The 14,355-nt window shown below is 41.8% G+C and overlaps 1 protein-coding gene across 1 annotated transcript; it reads right to left on the reverse strand.

Annotated features, from left to right (window-relative positions):
- Positions 1-136: 136 nt before the first annotated feature.
- PCYOX1 (prenylcysteine oxidase 1) lies at positions 137-12,002 on the reverse strand. Its single transcript, XM_058683791.1, has 6 exons — positions 11,835-12,002; positions 10,549-10,755; positions 9,318-9,492; positions 4,138-4,349; positions 3,656-3,808; positions 137-3,233 (listed from the first exon to the last, which is right to left on the reverse strand). Exons 1-6 carry the CDS (start codon positions 11,944-11,946, stop codon positions 2,575-2,577), a joined length of 1,518 nt encoding a protein of 505 aa, XP_058539774.1. The 5' UTR covers positions 11,947-12,002; the 3' UTR covers positions 137-2,574.
- Positions 12,003-14,355: the final 2,353 nt, after the last annotated feature.

Genomic DNA, 14,355 nt, shown 5'->3' on the forward strand with positions numbered 1-14,355 from the left:
TTTGATGGAAAGATAACCTGCAAACCTGAGCAGATTTCTTCTGAAACATTAACTGTAATTTTCAAAACTCTTGTAGTAGTTTTGATGTACTCTTGACTTTTCCAAGTATACTACAATTGAAGTAAAACACAGGAAGTAACGATATAGTTGTTTATTTTGAACATAAACGGGGAAGATTTTTTGAATACAAGAATAGAAATAGAACTCTAGAGAAAAACATTCCAGTGTTTTGTGGTTCTTTGTAGAGTATAAAGAATAGAAATAATGCTGCCCATAATATATTCATCTAGGTCATAAATTTTATGGCGCACAAACTCAGATGAAAAGATACATTACAGATGGTTATATCATAAACCTAACTTCAAGAAACCTACCAAGCAGATGCTGTACTTTTTGTGATCTGGTAAAAAAGCCTGCAAATCTTAAATCACTTTAACACTGTATAAAATGTATATTCGGATGAGTATGTAAGATATTTGCAAACCACAACATAATGGATGGCTTATATGTATCTCTAAAATGTTTTTTCTGGTTTATAAAAAAATGTTTACAACAAAATAGCTAGAGCGATCAAACCAACTTAATCCCAATAAGGGGAACTGATGTCAAGTCTAGTACATTTTTACTCTTCTCTGGCAGCTCTTTAAATTTTCACTGATATGGACAGGCATTTTTTGCAACCACATAGAGCTAAATTATAGAACTGGTTGTACTAAGCATGCTTCCTAGACCAAGAGCATCACGTAGGAACTTAACAGAGATGCATATTTTCATCTTATGCTTGATATGTTGATAATATGTTTTGCTCTTGGAGGAAGTAATTTCCAGTGCCCTTTTGGAAAACAATCAGATACAACAGCAACATTTTAAATTGGGGTTCTGGTAAGTAAATACAGATATCACAAAACAAGTCTGTGAGTAATAGAAATTAACTATTACCAGTTTTTATTCACCAATCTTTAACATATATATAACACAATATTACATTCTCTACAATATTGTCTTCATTAAAACCACAGGGGGAAAAAATGTGACTGCGTCTTAACAAGTAAAATTTTTAAAAAGCTGACCTTTTGACAGAGCATAGATTTAATCACCGCCTTTACATCAAATATATCTTGGCAGTTTTATCAGCATATTAATATTCACAATTAGAGACAAAATCATTTTAAGTAAGAATCAATATCATTTTGCTGAATATCTATTGCCATAATCTGGTGATGGACTTTTTTTTTCTCAACGATACTTACTCTGTTATAGTTACTTTTAGAATTCACAAGCTTTTACTTGTTTTGTCCTACTAGTGACTAGAGAGACAGCCATTCATGATCTTTGTATGATAGATGTAGAACTGGTTCTTAAGTTTGGTTGCATATTAGAATCATTTGAGAAGCTTTAAACTCTTACAGATTATTCCAGTGTGCAGCCAAACTTGAGAACTGCCTTAAAAACAAGATTTCAGCAACCGGTTTCTCACCCCAAATGCTACAGTAGTTTTAGAAGCATTTAAGTTTGAACATAATGCTGGATTTGACCAACTGTGGTGTCATTCTGGATCTCCTGGTGTCAACTGCTCTGGAGAAATCGAAGTTGCCTCTTGTCTGTCAGTGCTTACTATCAAGATTACTACTAGAGTTCTTATTGAGAGAAATGATTCTTCACAAAAATGAACCTGCTTTGATAATGCATTCAGTTTCTTGGGACTTTTAAGGCACTAAAAACCCTTTGGAGACATCTTAAACCCCCACATTAGTGATTCTCAACCCAGGTTGCACCTTAGAAACTTTTTAGCTACAATGCTGAGATCCTATCCTCAATCCATTAGATCAGAATCTCTGGTTGCATGGGGGTCTTTCAATATTTCTTAAAGTTCCATAGGTGAGGATTTGATAATAGACTGCCAATTTCTTAAATCAATAGCCTGTATTTGCTTTCATTTTACTTGAGATTTTTGTATGACAAAGTTCTACTCCTAAGGCTTCTGAATTTCACCCCTAATAAAATCAGGGGGGAAGGAATCCAAAGAATATTCAGAAAGTCAAGGCTCCTAGCATGGGCACATCTACTTTGAAAAAAAGGTATAAATTAAAGCCAAGCATAGGATACCAGCTCTAATAGTTAAAAGTTTTAACTATCTGACTGAAGGTCACTTCCAGCTGTGAAGCACAAATGAACTAGTCCCCAACTAAAAGTTAACATCTTTAAATTCTTTCTCAAGTGCTCAGCTTGAAATAAATTCAGGGCCCCCACCCACAAGACCTAGTGAATCAGAATCTCCAGAGGAGCTAGAGAAACCACATGCTTAACAAACTCCAGGTGATTCTATACTGTTGGCAGATATTAAAAGAAGAGTTAAGAAATTTTGGAGATGGTATAAAGATAGTAGTTAACTCCTTCATGCTTAATTAGAAACCTGTTATTTTCTCATGACTCACTGGGATTACTTTTGTTAAACAGTACTAATATATGGCAAAATATCAGATTCAAAATCATCTCTGCTCAGATTGTGTTCTCTTTTGCCAGTGATATTCCATTTGGAACCAGGAGGGGGAAAAGAAAGTGATCAGTATCATTTCATAGTTCAGTTTTAAGTTTCTCATATAAGTCCTCTTGGTCAATCATGTCTGTGTGCCCATTCCAGCGATGATAAGCAAGGAGAGCGGCATTGTGGGCTGCAATGGCACTCATCTCCATGGCACTTGCTGCACACTCTATGCCATTGAGGTAGTAAAGTCTATCGTGGAGTATGATGGAGGGGCATTTCTCTGGAGGCTTATAGCGAGGATATGCAAGCCATGGCTGCTTCACAGCATAATCATAAGACAAAAAGAGTTTTAATATTTGTTCTTTAGTGAGGATTTCTTGAGAAAAGATCTTCCAAACATGCGCCCTTTCTGTTGATGGTTGAGGATTATCATTTTCTGTTACAGAGGACACAATCCCAATGCTATTAATGAACAAATCTGAATTATCAGTGGTTAAGATTGTACTGAGATCAAATTTGTCTAAGGCTCTAGAGCTAAAAAGAGTTGAATTCAGTTGCCCCTTAATTAAAGTTGTCACTATATGTTGGTAGTACTGATGGAATTCCTCGATTGGAGGATCAAAGTTGAGAAAAGTTATGTTGGACATTTTTCGATTCAATGGAGTGGCCACCAAGACGATATCATAGAAGTCTGAACGTGTCTCAGATCCAATTTGGTAGACCACTTCATACAACTTTGTGGGATTTCCTAGAGGAAAGAAGCATTCATGTTAGTCTTTCTAGCACACTATACTTTATACCTTCCAAAAATAATTATGTTAATAGTTTATAAAGTAGAAAATAGTTAAGGTATAATTCTAAGGAATTAAAAAGACTTTTGGGGCACGGGGGTGGCTCAGTCAGTTAAGTGTCTGACTCTTGAATACCTTGTCATTAAGTAAAAAATACAGAATTTTTACTTTTAAGAATGAGATTATTCTTCAATTCCAAGGAGACATGCCACTGTACTTGAGCACATTTGGGAATATTTCTATGTGGCACAACATACACACAATTTGTAATTCCATCATTTGGAAATGAGTACAAGATGACAGAAGAGTGGTTTTTCTCCCTGAGCAATTATTTTCTAGAGGGGAAATCAGGAACAATAAAATAGAATTTCAGGCTCACCTGTCCGCTTGGTCCTTGTTTTCTCCTCTATGTACATTACTGAGCCAGTTATAAGGTTGCTTTTGGACGCACGAAGGAGCCCTGAGCAAACAAGTTTATTTCCACCTTCTACTGCCCAAAGGCCAGAATCCGCACAGGACATTGATACTGCCCCTGTCAGTGGTAGGGAAAAAAAAATGTATTTTAATTCTGACTCTGTAAAAGTCCCTCTAGCTACTTTCTCTTCCCAATTCAGGTGATTTCTACTCCAAATGTCTCCAGACATTGCCAAATAGCCCCTGAGGGCAAAATCGCTATGAAAGCTAAGGACTCTCTCCCCCTAAAAATGCACAGATCTACATATACACAATTTTGCCAACAATGTCTGAGGTTTCAGAAAAAGGTAAGTCTTCTCTAATTCATAGCCTAAAGTAAGGAGTCACCATACATCAGGTAAGCCCTTTTGTGAGCTAATATCCATAATATTCCAAGCCTGGGCTTACCCACAAAGCCATTGATGTTCATGCTTTGGCCATAATTGACCCTCATGACAGGAGCAACAATTTCATTGAGGAATTTCTCAGAGAAGCCTGCTTTCTGCAAGGTTTCAAGAAGTGTTCGGTTAAGCATTCCAAGGAATTCGTCCCCTCCAAGAGAATGTAGTAACTTTTCTACACTACTGAAGGCATAGTCGTGAGACTGGTAGCGGTAGATCCTTTTGAAAAGAAGAGGAATAGCCATTAAACACCAAACAAGATGGGAAGGGAAATTGCATCATAAGATTCAAACTTTTCATATCTCCTTCTACTGAACTTCTACCTATCATGTAAGATGCACCTCAGTCACCATCTTCCCTGGGTATCCCAGAAGTTCTTATCCCCATCCCTACTCCCACCTCCTCCGGAAGTACACTGTCCTTGTGTACTCTTCTGCATTAATAAGGTCACTGCGAGCACTTTTAAAGAAGTGGGTATGTCATGTGTCTCCTTCAACTTTATATCATCCAGCAGCAGTTAAACATTTCTAAAATTAAACTTTATCTTTCCACCAGGCTTGATCCTCTCCACCCACCCCCTATCCCAGGCAAAATGTAGGCTGGGATGTTAGTTCACTGCTAACATCCCACAAGTCATCCTCAGTTCATTTAATTCCAAATTTAAATATTTTCACTTCTGCTTCTCCCATCAAAAAAGAAAACCTTACCAGTCTTCCCAACATCTCTCTTCATTCTCATTTCCCTGATCTTAACTCAGGATTTATATTCAGACTACCAAGCTGAATAACTGATCTACCTACCTGCTTCCAGTTTTGTTTCTTTGAAACATTTATGAATCTCTCAGAAACCTAAAACACATCTTTTGTCATCAGCTTATGCAAAAAACAACTTGTGGGGTGCCTGGGTGGCTCAGTTGGTTAAGCATTCGTCTTTAGCTCAGGTCACAAACTCGCAGTTTGTGGGTCCAAGCCCCACTTCAGGCTCTGTGCTGACAGCTCAGAGCCTGGAGCCTGCTTCAGATTCTGTGTCTCCCTCTCTGGTCCTCCCCCGCTTGTACTCTGTCTCTCTCTCTCATAAATAAAGATTTTAAAAAAATTTTTTAACTTCTTACTGCTGCTTAGTAAATAAACTCCTGACCAAAAAAAAGGAATGGATTTTAGAGCCAAATTCATCAAGTCTAACTACCTTTTCTCTAACTGCAGACAGAGAAACAAGTAAAAGAACTCTGAAAGTCTCATGACAAGTAGAAGGCTCAAGCACAAGCTGCCCCCTGTGCCCTCAACCACCCACTTACCCTCCACTGAACAAACCTGACCCATTCACTGATACCTGAAAATGCTCTGCATGTTGCTCCAACACTACATTAGCTCTTCTCTCCAACCAGAACACACTTCTTTCAGCTTGAACCCCACCTGCTCTGCAAAGTTTTGCCCAACTTCCCAGTTCACAGTACCCATGCCACTCATTCAGCACTATTAATTTTTAGAAAGTCCCACCTGATATTTTCTTGAACTTCACGGACTTAAAAGAATATCCACATAAATTAGTTGATGCTGACTTCAAAATGTTATTTTTCAAGTGAAAAAATGAGAAAAGTTATTTTTCAAGTGATACAAAAATCAGAAAGACCGGATTCCTCTCCCTCAAGGAGCTTACAGTTAGGTATAGGTAATAAGGCATATGCACAGATAAGTAATGAAACAAAGGAGGAAATAGGTGCCAAAGAAAGATCTCTCTCAGTGATCCCAGGAGGAGAATTTTCACAATTTTCTTCTCTCAAAGTTGTAAAGTTTTTGAGCAGGGAAATGGCACATCCATTTCAGTATTACCTCCTATCTACCAGTGAGTATAGTATATAAAACATTGAATACATTTTTGTGGGAAAAATTGATACCAGTGCCCAAACTGAGGAACAAATCACTCCTTCCAACCATATCAATCCCTAGGAACTTAAAAAAAGTAGAGGGTGAAAACACTGAGTTCTCACTTGAGAAAACAGACTGAGAGAAAAAGGGATTCTCAATAAGATTTAACAGCTACTTATCAGAAACCATGAAGGCCAGAAAGTAGTGGGTCAAGGTGTTGGTAAGGCTGGTTCCTTCTGGAATTTCTGATGGAAGATTCCATTTTCTTGCCTTTTTCAGTTTCTATAAACCACCTGCATTCCTTGGCTTGTGACATCTTCCTAGCATCATTCCAACCTCTTGTTCCCATCATCACATTTCCTACTACTCTGATCCCCCTGCTTCCCTCTTACAAGGACTCTTGTGATTACACTAGGCCCACTTAAATAAGTGAGAATGATCTCCCCATTTCAAGATCCCCAACGAAATCATTTCTGCAAAGTCCCTTTTATCATGAAAGGTAACACATTCACAGATTCCAGGGATTAGGGTATAGACATCTTGCAGGGGCAGGGAGGCATTATTCAGCCTACCACAGGGGGCTACTCCATCGATACAAACAAGAGTTAATAGTGCCTTGCATCAAAGTGTAGCAGTGATGTTAGTGAGAAGTGGTGGAATTCTACATACATTTTAAAAACTGATTGGATTAGGGGACCTGGGTGACTCAGTCAGTTGAGTGTCTTGACTTCAGCTCAGGTCATGATCTTGTAGTTCACGGGTTCGAGCCCCACATTGGGCTCGCTGCTGTCAGCAGAGCCCACTTTGGATCCTCTGTCCCCCTCTCTTATGCCCCTACCCCACCTGCTCACTCTCTCTCAAAAAATAAACATTAAAAAAAAATTTAATAAAATTTAAAAACTGATGGGATTAAAGACAGACTAGATTTGGGAAAGGAGAGAGAGAAAAGAGTAAAACATTCAAAATATTTGTTAGGAGTAAGTGAAAGGATCAGTCTCAGATCAAGAAATGTTAAGGGGCACCTGGGTAGCTCAGTCAGTTATGCATCTGACTCTTGATTTCCCCTCAGGTCACGATCTCCCAGTGTCTGAGATTGAGCCCCACTTTGGGCTCTGTGCTCTCCCTCTCTCAAAAAGTAAACATTATGTTCTTGATTTATTGGAAGAAACAAATGTAGGATGCATGGCCCTTTGAACAACATAAGGATCAGTGCTATATATTTGATGTGTAAGCAAATACTAAAGACCAGAGAGAGGCAGTAATTCAAGGAAGTTTGGTAATTGTTTTCTAAATTTGAAAATAGTAGGGGCACCTGGCTGGCTCAGTCCATAGATGATGTGACTTGATCTCTGGGGTCAGGAGTTAGGGCCCCACACTGGGTGTAGAGTTTACTTAAACAACAACAAAAAAGTATAATCTATGTATCCCATCACTGGGTCTTTTTCACAGTACTATAATATCCAGAATTCACTTTAAAAGTGATTTCTTAATTTCTCCCAGGGCAATTCTCTACATGCCAAGCAAGCCACTGGTAAGAAAACTAACAGATATAGGCAGGTCTGCATCTGGTGCCATCTGAACTTGATTTTCCTGTAGAGCATGCAGCAACATGCCACCTACCTTCTCTACAAAGTTACTGGCTATTTCCACCCAAGTCGTATATATTTTCTTAGTTACTGGTTTATTGCTTGTCTCTCTACTAGAACGTATATTCTTAGAGGACAGGGATGTGTTCTAGGTTCTACATCCACAGGATCCAGAATAGTGCCTGGCACGTAATTGGGCAGTCAATATTTGGTGAATGAATGAAAGATTACTACTTTAAAATAATCTGCACTGTAGCTGACCTTAATGTGCCCACTGGAAAGGTGTTCAAGGAATCATCCCAACAGTGATGTTTAGAAAGAGAAATCCCCAGGGTGCCTGGGTGGCTCAGTCGGTTGAGCTTCCGACTTTGGCTCAGGTCATGATCTCGCAGTCTGTGAGTTCGAGCCCTGCGTGGGGCTCTGTGCTGACAGCTCAGAGCCTGGAGCTGCTTCAGATTCCGTATCTCCCTCTCTCTCTGCCCCTCCCCTATTCATGTTCTGTCTCAAAAATAAACACTAAAGGAATAAAGAAATCCCCAACTACCCTAAGTTAAAAAGCTGGAGTGTATTTATCCTACTCAACCCTTAAATCTGTCCTTGTCAGTACTTAATCATATGACATGTAATTTTACCTTTTTTAACAATTAATTTTACTACATTGAAACATTCATAGTAATGAAATATCCTTAGCACTTACAAGCTGAATTTCTCCAGCATCTAAAATTGTCAACAAGCATAAAAATTAGCACAGGCCAATGGCCTTGGGAAAAGTAAAAAAAAAAGAAAGAAAGAAAGGCTGCGTCTTTCAAAGTTAGACCAGTTATTTTATTTTTCCTAATTACCAAAACAATATACACAGAAAAGTTTGAAAATACAGAAACACTTAAAGAAGAAAAAGTGGAGGGGCACCTGCGTGGCTCAGTGGGTTAAGCGTCCGACTTCAGCTCAGGTCATGATCTCATGGTTCAGAAGTTCGAGCCCCGCATCGGGTTCTGTGCTGATAGCTCAGAGCCTGGAGCCTGCTTCAGATTCTGTGTCTCCCTCTCTCTCTGCCCCTCCCCTATTTGTGCCGTCTCTCTCTCTCAAATATAAATAAAAATATTTTTAAAAGGGGGGGGGGGGAGTGCCACCTGTATTCTCACTACCTGAAACAGTGCTGGAATTTTTAAATTCTTGGGGCACACAGCTGATACTCTGCCTCAGGCTACTGGCTCACTGAAACATCATGTCACAATTAAAGTTCATTTAAGTTTTGTGGTCCTTTCTACCAGCTCTTTCACACATTACCTCATTCATCCATACAATGTCAGCACAGTGCAGAGATTAAGTGTGAGAACTCTGGAGCCAGAATGCCTGGGTAGGAACTCCAGTTCCACCACTCACTAGGTGAGTGTACTTGCACACTTGAAACCTCTGTGCCTCCACCTTCCATATCTGTAAGAAGCTAATAACTATACCTGAGAGAGGTGTCATAAGAATTCAAAGCATTAACATTTGTAGAGGATTAAAGAGTGTGTGGCAGAACTAAATTAAGTATTTGCAAAACACAGTCGGAAGCAAAAATTACTCTCTTAATTTTCAAGTGGATAAACAGTCTGCATACTTTATATAAACCATTTGTCTAACAATCTTACAAACAGACCTTAAAATTAGGTAGAGAACTGTTTCAGAAATTAGAATTTCTAAAGACCATCTAACTAAAAGGTCTTAGGTTAAATGGAAGGGGAAAAAATTACCTCATAAACTTGTCCAATATATCCTCTACCCACATGTGCATTCGGAGGGACTGAAATCCATAGTGCCAAATTAGTTTAATCATGTTAATTATGAACCAGCTGCTCTCCTCAAACACCAGAGTCTCTCCATTATACACCCCCATTAGGCCACCAAAGCCCTGAACAGTAGACAGACCTGCAAAAACAGAAAGGGTTGGCTAAGTCAGTGGTTTCTGTGTTGACCAAATGAAAGAAGGTAATCTGAAGCTATCAGGGATACTCTGAAGTCAGTGAATTCCAGGTTTCCCCCAGTTCTCAGAAAACATATTAAAGGAGCTCTATCTTTAGAACAGCATGTAATACACTGCTCATTCATTACACTGTCCAAAAGCAGATATCTAAACGATGGGTCAGATGCTCATGCAGATATGTCAAAATTAGACTGGCTATTTTTAGTTGCAAAAGACTAAAAAGTGAAAGGAAAATGCCAGAATACCAACTGAATTCAACTTCCAAACAAATGTTAGACAGGAGTATGACCAGCATTAGTTGCTGCTGGCATACATTTGTCCTCAGGAAGGAAAGAGACCACAGGAGATGTGGAAGGCAGCAAAGGGAAAGGAGGCATCCCCATTCCTGTGCAAATCCTATTTTGCATAATTGGGTATTTCAAATAACTAAAAGGAGGTATAAATTACACAATATTCCCTGAGCAAAGGGCCTGCAGAGGCCTGCTAGCCTTTCCTCACAACCTGTCTAGCTCCTCTGGTGGCAGGGAAGTAGTCATATGTTCCAGGTTCTAGGCACACGTCTGCACCCATGCCTGTGTGAGTGACTTTAAGCCAGACATTTCAAACTTTGGGCCTCATTTCCCCAGCTGTAAAATGAGTACACAAGGTTTCTACGGACTCAAACCATTCTTTGATTCTTCAGCTTGAACCCAGAGGTTTAAGAACTGAGAACAGCAACCATCCCCACCCCACCCCACCCCCAACCCCCGCCCCCGCCCCCACCCAATGGCTGTAATTCCAGATAACTGAAGATACAGATAACTAGTGTCCCATTACGGGGAAAGTGGCTCCTAACTAAGCTTGTACTTGTACTAATTGCTAGCAGCAAAGTGAGGAAAATAGTTTTGCCAACTTCTCTGTAAAAAACAATTAAGCAGAAAAATTTCAGATCCCTATCTGATAAAAATATCCATGGATGGTCACACAGAAATCCACTTAGCTCTTAAGGCCAAATGACATACCCAGGTCCTTGACAAAACGCTTCATGTGCAGATTTAAAGGATGGATGACAGAACCTCCTGCCTCGTATTCTTGCCCTCGCACAGTCATGGTGGCCAGGCGGCCTCCCACCTCTCCTCTTTCAAACAGGTCAATCTTCACATCTTTCCCAAATTTCTGCCGCAGATAATAGGCTGCTGAAGTGCCACCAATTCCAGCTCCAATAATTGCTATGGGTGGGGAAAAAAAAAAAGGAACAGTTTCTTTCCCTCTCACCCAGCTATGTGGGTTTTGTTTTTGAATAACAGATGTTACTTAAGGCTATAATCCCCAATTTAGGGAAGCTGGGCACGGGAGGCAAGTCACAGTTGCTGTGAAGCTAAAACTCTGTGAATCTAGGCAGACGCTGCCCACCCCCCCTCCCCAACAAAAGTGGTATTACATTCACGTGCAAATGGACATTAGAATGTTGTTTTTTTTTTTTTGCCAGATCCCCAAGGGTTCTCACAGTTCTTTGTCAAGGCACCACTGGATCTGCACACCCTTCTTTGTGTCCAGCGCATGGGAACAGAGGAGGTGGGCCTTTCCAGCACGTATTTCCAATAAAGTGGCCGCCATTTTTACAAGATTTGTTCTGTCTCATTAATATAGATAGGTTAATGTTCCCACAAAACAAAGCTTTACCGGGAATAAAAAAAGCAAAACAAACGCAGCAAAAACCATGAATGAAACTTGAGAGCGGATTATTGCCGCTGTGTAGTAGTCCTAGATAGGGAAATTGTGCAAGCTAGGGCCTCTAGGAGCAGGCCCACCTCGGCAAAGCAGGTGATGGAAATGGGGTTCCAGTTCAGCCTATCAAGGGAAGCAAACAGGGTCAGCTTGTTGGCACTGCTCGGTGTGCTACGGCCGCGTGCGCCTGTCATCTGCACAGCGAGGTGGCTCGTAGTTCCAGAACAAACCAGAAGACTGGCCTCCCAAAGGTGAAGCAAGGGAATGAGGACAGGGGCCTCCCCCTCCCCAGCCCCCAGGCCTCCAGAACAAGGGGCTGCAGGGACGCCTGGCTGCCCTCCGCCCACCCCAAGGCCCCCTCCATGGCCCGTTCCCCAAGTGGGCACATCGACACGCCCGGGAAGACGCGGTCCCTGGGGCATCGACAGTGGCGAGCCGAGAAGACTATGACCTCCGAGAAGGATTCGGAGCGCGTGGCCTGGCGGGCTTCGCAGCCGACGGGCCTGGTGCACTGCGCAGAGGCCGCCCGGCGCCGGGCGCGCTCCAGCAACCCTCCCGCGCCGCCCCACCCCTCACCTACCGATCTTCTCCGGCGGGGCCCGCAGCTCGGCGCTCCCAGGGCACCCCCAGCTGCATATCAGCAGCCACAGCCCCAGAAGCGACGAGCCGAGCTGCCCAGCCGTGCGCCCCATGGCCACCGGAGCGCAGCAGTCAGCTCCGAGCGTCCCACCGTCGGCCAGTTGCTGCGAGTCTGCGCGCTCTGCACGCCCCGCCCCCGGCCGGCCTTGCCCCTCCGAGCCCCGCCCAGGTCAGCTTCCTGCCGGCGCGGGCTCCAGCATCCCAGTTCGGCGCGGGCTCCAGCATCCCAGTTCTGCGCGTCGCTCCAGGAGCTCCCAAGCGTGGTCAGCTCGGTGCCCAGGCAGGCCTCGCCCCTCCGAAACGCACCCTGCTTCAGGGACATAACAAAGGCACCAGGGGCGGAGGCTCACCCAAGTTCGCCGCCTTACTCCCCATCTATTCAGGTGAAGCACCTTACTTCTTCACTACCGCCCTCTTCTGTCCCTTGAACCTCTCCCTGTCAAAGAATGCACAAAGCAAATCTCTGTCAAGAACAGAACTGTGGAGCAACAAATGCTTACTGAGTGGTCACTGTGTTTCGGGACTGTTGGGCATAAGCATAAAATGAATGGTTAAATAGTGGTAGGTGAAAGGGAAAATGAGGGAGACCAGGGATGGGGTCTTCCAAGGTGAAAAGTAGTGACAGACATGTGTGCCCATATCACACGATGCAACATTATGCAAGTATTAAAAAGAATGTAGGATCCGGGTGCCTGGGTGGCTCAGTCTGTTAAGAGCTGGACTTTGGCTCAGCTTATGATCTCCGGGTTCAGTTTGTGGGTTGGAGCCGGTCTGTGCTGACAGCAAGGAGCCTGAAGCCTGCTTCAGATTCTGTGTCTCCCTCTCTCTCTGCACCTCCCCTGCTCACACTGTGTGTGTGTCTCTCTCTCTCTCAAAAACAAATAAACATTTAAAAAAATTTAAATAGGTGAGAAAAACTAGTGACTGAGTGAGTGATGGGTTTATAAGATCCCTTTCTGTAATTAAAATTACACCATCTCCACTCTTCACCTCCCCTCCAAAAAAGAAAACAAAACAAAAACCCAGTATATGAATATGTATAATAGTATGGATGGAAGGAAAATAAGTTGAATAGAAAGAAAGATTGAACTTGGAAATAGGGAGTGTAAAATCCAATGCAAAGAGCATTCATTCATTGGACAAATTTTTTTGAGTTCCGAGTGGCAAGCGATGTTCTAGGTGCTTGAGAAAAATCAGTAAACAAAACAGATTTTTAAAAAAGTTTTATTTTAATGAAGCTGGCATTCTACTGGAGGGAGATATGATCATTAGAATAAGTAAATTATACATTATATAGAGTGGGGTAAGAGGAATGAGGAATGGGTTGTAATTTTAGGATGGTCCTGGTAGGCCTCATTGAGCAGGATAGCATTTGAGCAAAATGTTGCAGGAAGTGATGGAGTAGATCAGGCAAGTATATGGGGAAAGAGCTTTCTAGGTAAGGAAAACACCTGGCATGTTTGAGGAACAGCAAGGAGGCAAGTAAAGCAGAAGAAGAAGAGGACAGCAAAGGTGTTAATAGAACAAGATGCAAATTATACAAGAAATAAACACTTCTAGTTAAGAACATAAAAATATGAAGATTAAGCCTCATTTTTCACTACATCTAGAAGTTACAAAGAAAGCACTACACTCTGTGTGTCTTTTAATTTCCTTTTTCCAAACTACATTATTCCCACAACACCTTAGTGTGTTAAGCCTACTAGGCCTTCAATGAATATGTGTTCATTAGAATTGACCATGTTAGTGACCTTGATATGGGTGTCATATTTGGAAACTTTCACTGCTGCTGATGAAACCTTGGGAAAGAGTTGACTGAAAGAACTCTCAGTGAAGAGACGGTGTAAAGGACTTGCAAAGTGGAAGGTGGGTCAAAGGCTTTCTCATTCTGCACTCTTACTCTTTCAAAATAACACTGCCACTGAAACCCCAAAATATTTTTTAAAAGGCCATGGAGGAAAACTGTTACCACATATACGAAGAGTAATAATAAGGTGATATAACAAACATTCATTCAACAGAGTACTGTTCAAGAAAGCTGTCGCCCTAGTAGGCTAAACACTGACTAAGGTTTTCTCCTTGACCAAACTCCAGCCAAGCTCCTCTGAGCAATCTTCTCAACTAGACAGGCCTCAACCTTGGCTTATTAAGACTCGAACAAAACACTAACATTTTCTAACAGCTCAAAGCTATGTCCTTAGGACGACCCTAGCTACCTTTAAACTGTCTGCCTGAGAAAACTCAAGGCTGACAAAAGACTTTACTGCTTGTTCCAGCCAACACATGAAGATAGCTCAGCTCAGCTGTCTCATAGCCTCTTGGGAGGGTAGGGGCCTAACTGAGAAAGTTACCACCCTTTCTCTCAACTTTTGTAATTTTACACTTCCTGGACTCTACTGTGCCCCTGCTCATCCCCATCCCTATTCTCCCTTCAAAATGCCAGGTTACATCTGTACAAATCA

The sequence above is a fragment of the Neofelis nebulosa genome, chromosome 9 (assembly GCF_028018385.1).
Source record: "Neofelis nebulosa isolate mNeoNeb1 chromosome 9, mNeoNeb1.pri, whole genome shotgun sequence".
In the NCBI taxonomy this organism is placed as follows: Eukaryota; Metazoa; Chordata; class Mammalia; order Carnivora; family Felidae; genus Neofelis; species Neofelis nebulosa.

Excerpts from the sequence above, each read along its gene's own strand:
- PCYOX1 (XM_058683791.1), bottom strand. The coding sequence starts at position 11,946 with ATGGGGCGCACGGCTGGGCAGCTCGGCTCGTCGCTTCTGGGGCTGTGG. Across the intron at positions 10,756-11,834 it reads GGCCCCGCCGGAGAAGATCG|CAATTATTGGAGCTGGAATT; the intron begins GTAGGTGAGGGG and ends CCCCACCCATAG. Across the intron at positions 4,350-9,317 it reads ATATTGGACAAGTTTATGAG|GATCTACCGCTACCAGTCTC; the intron begins GTAATTTTTTCC and ends TCTTTTCAAAAG.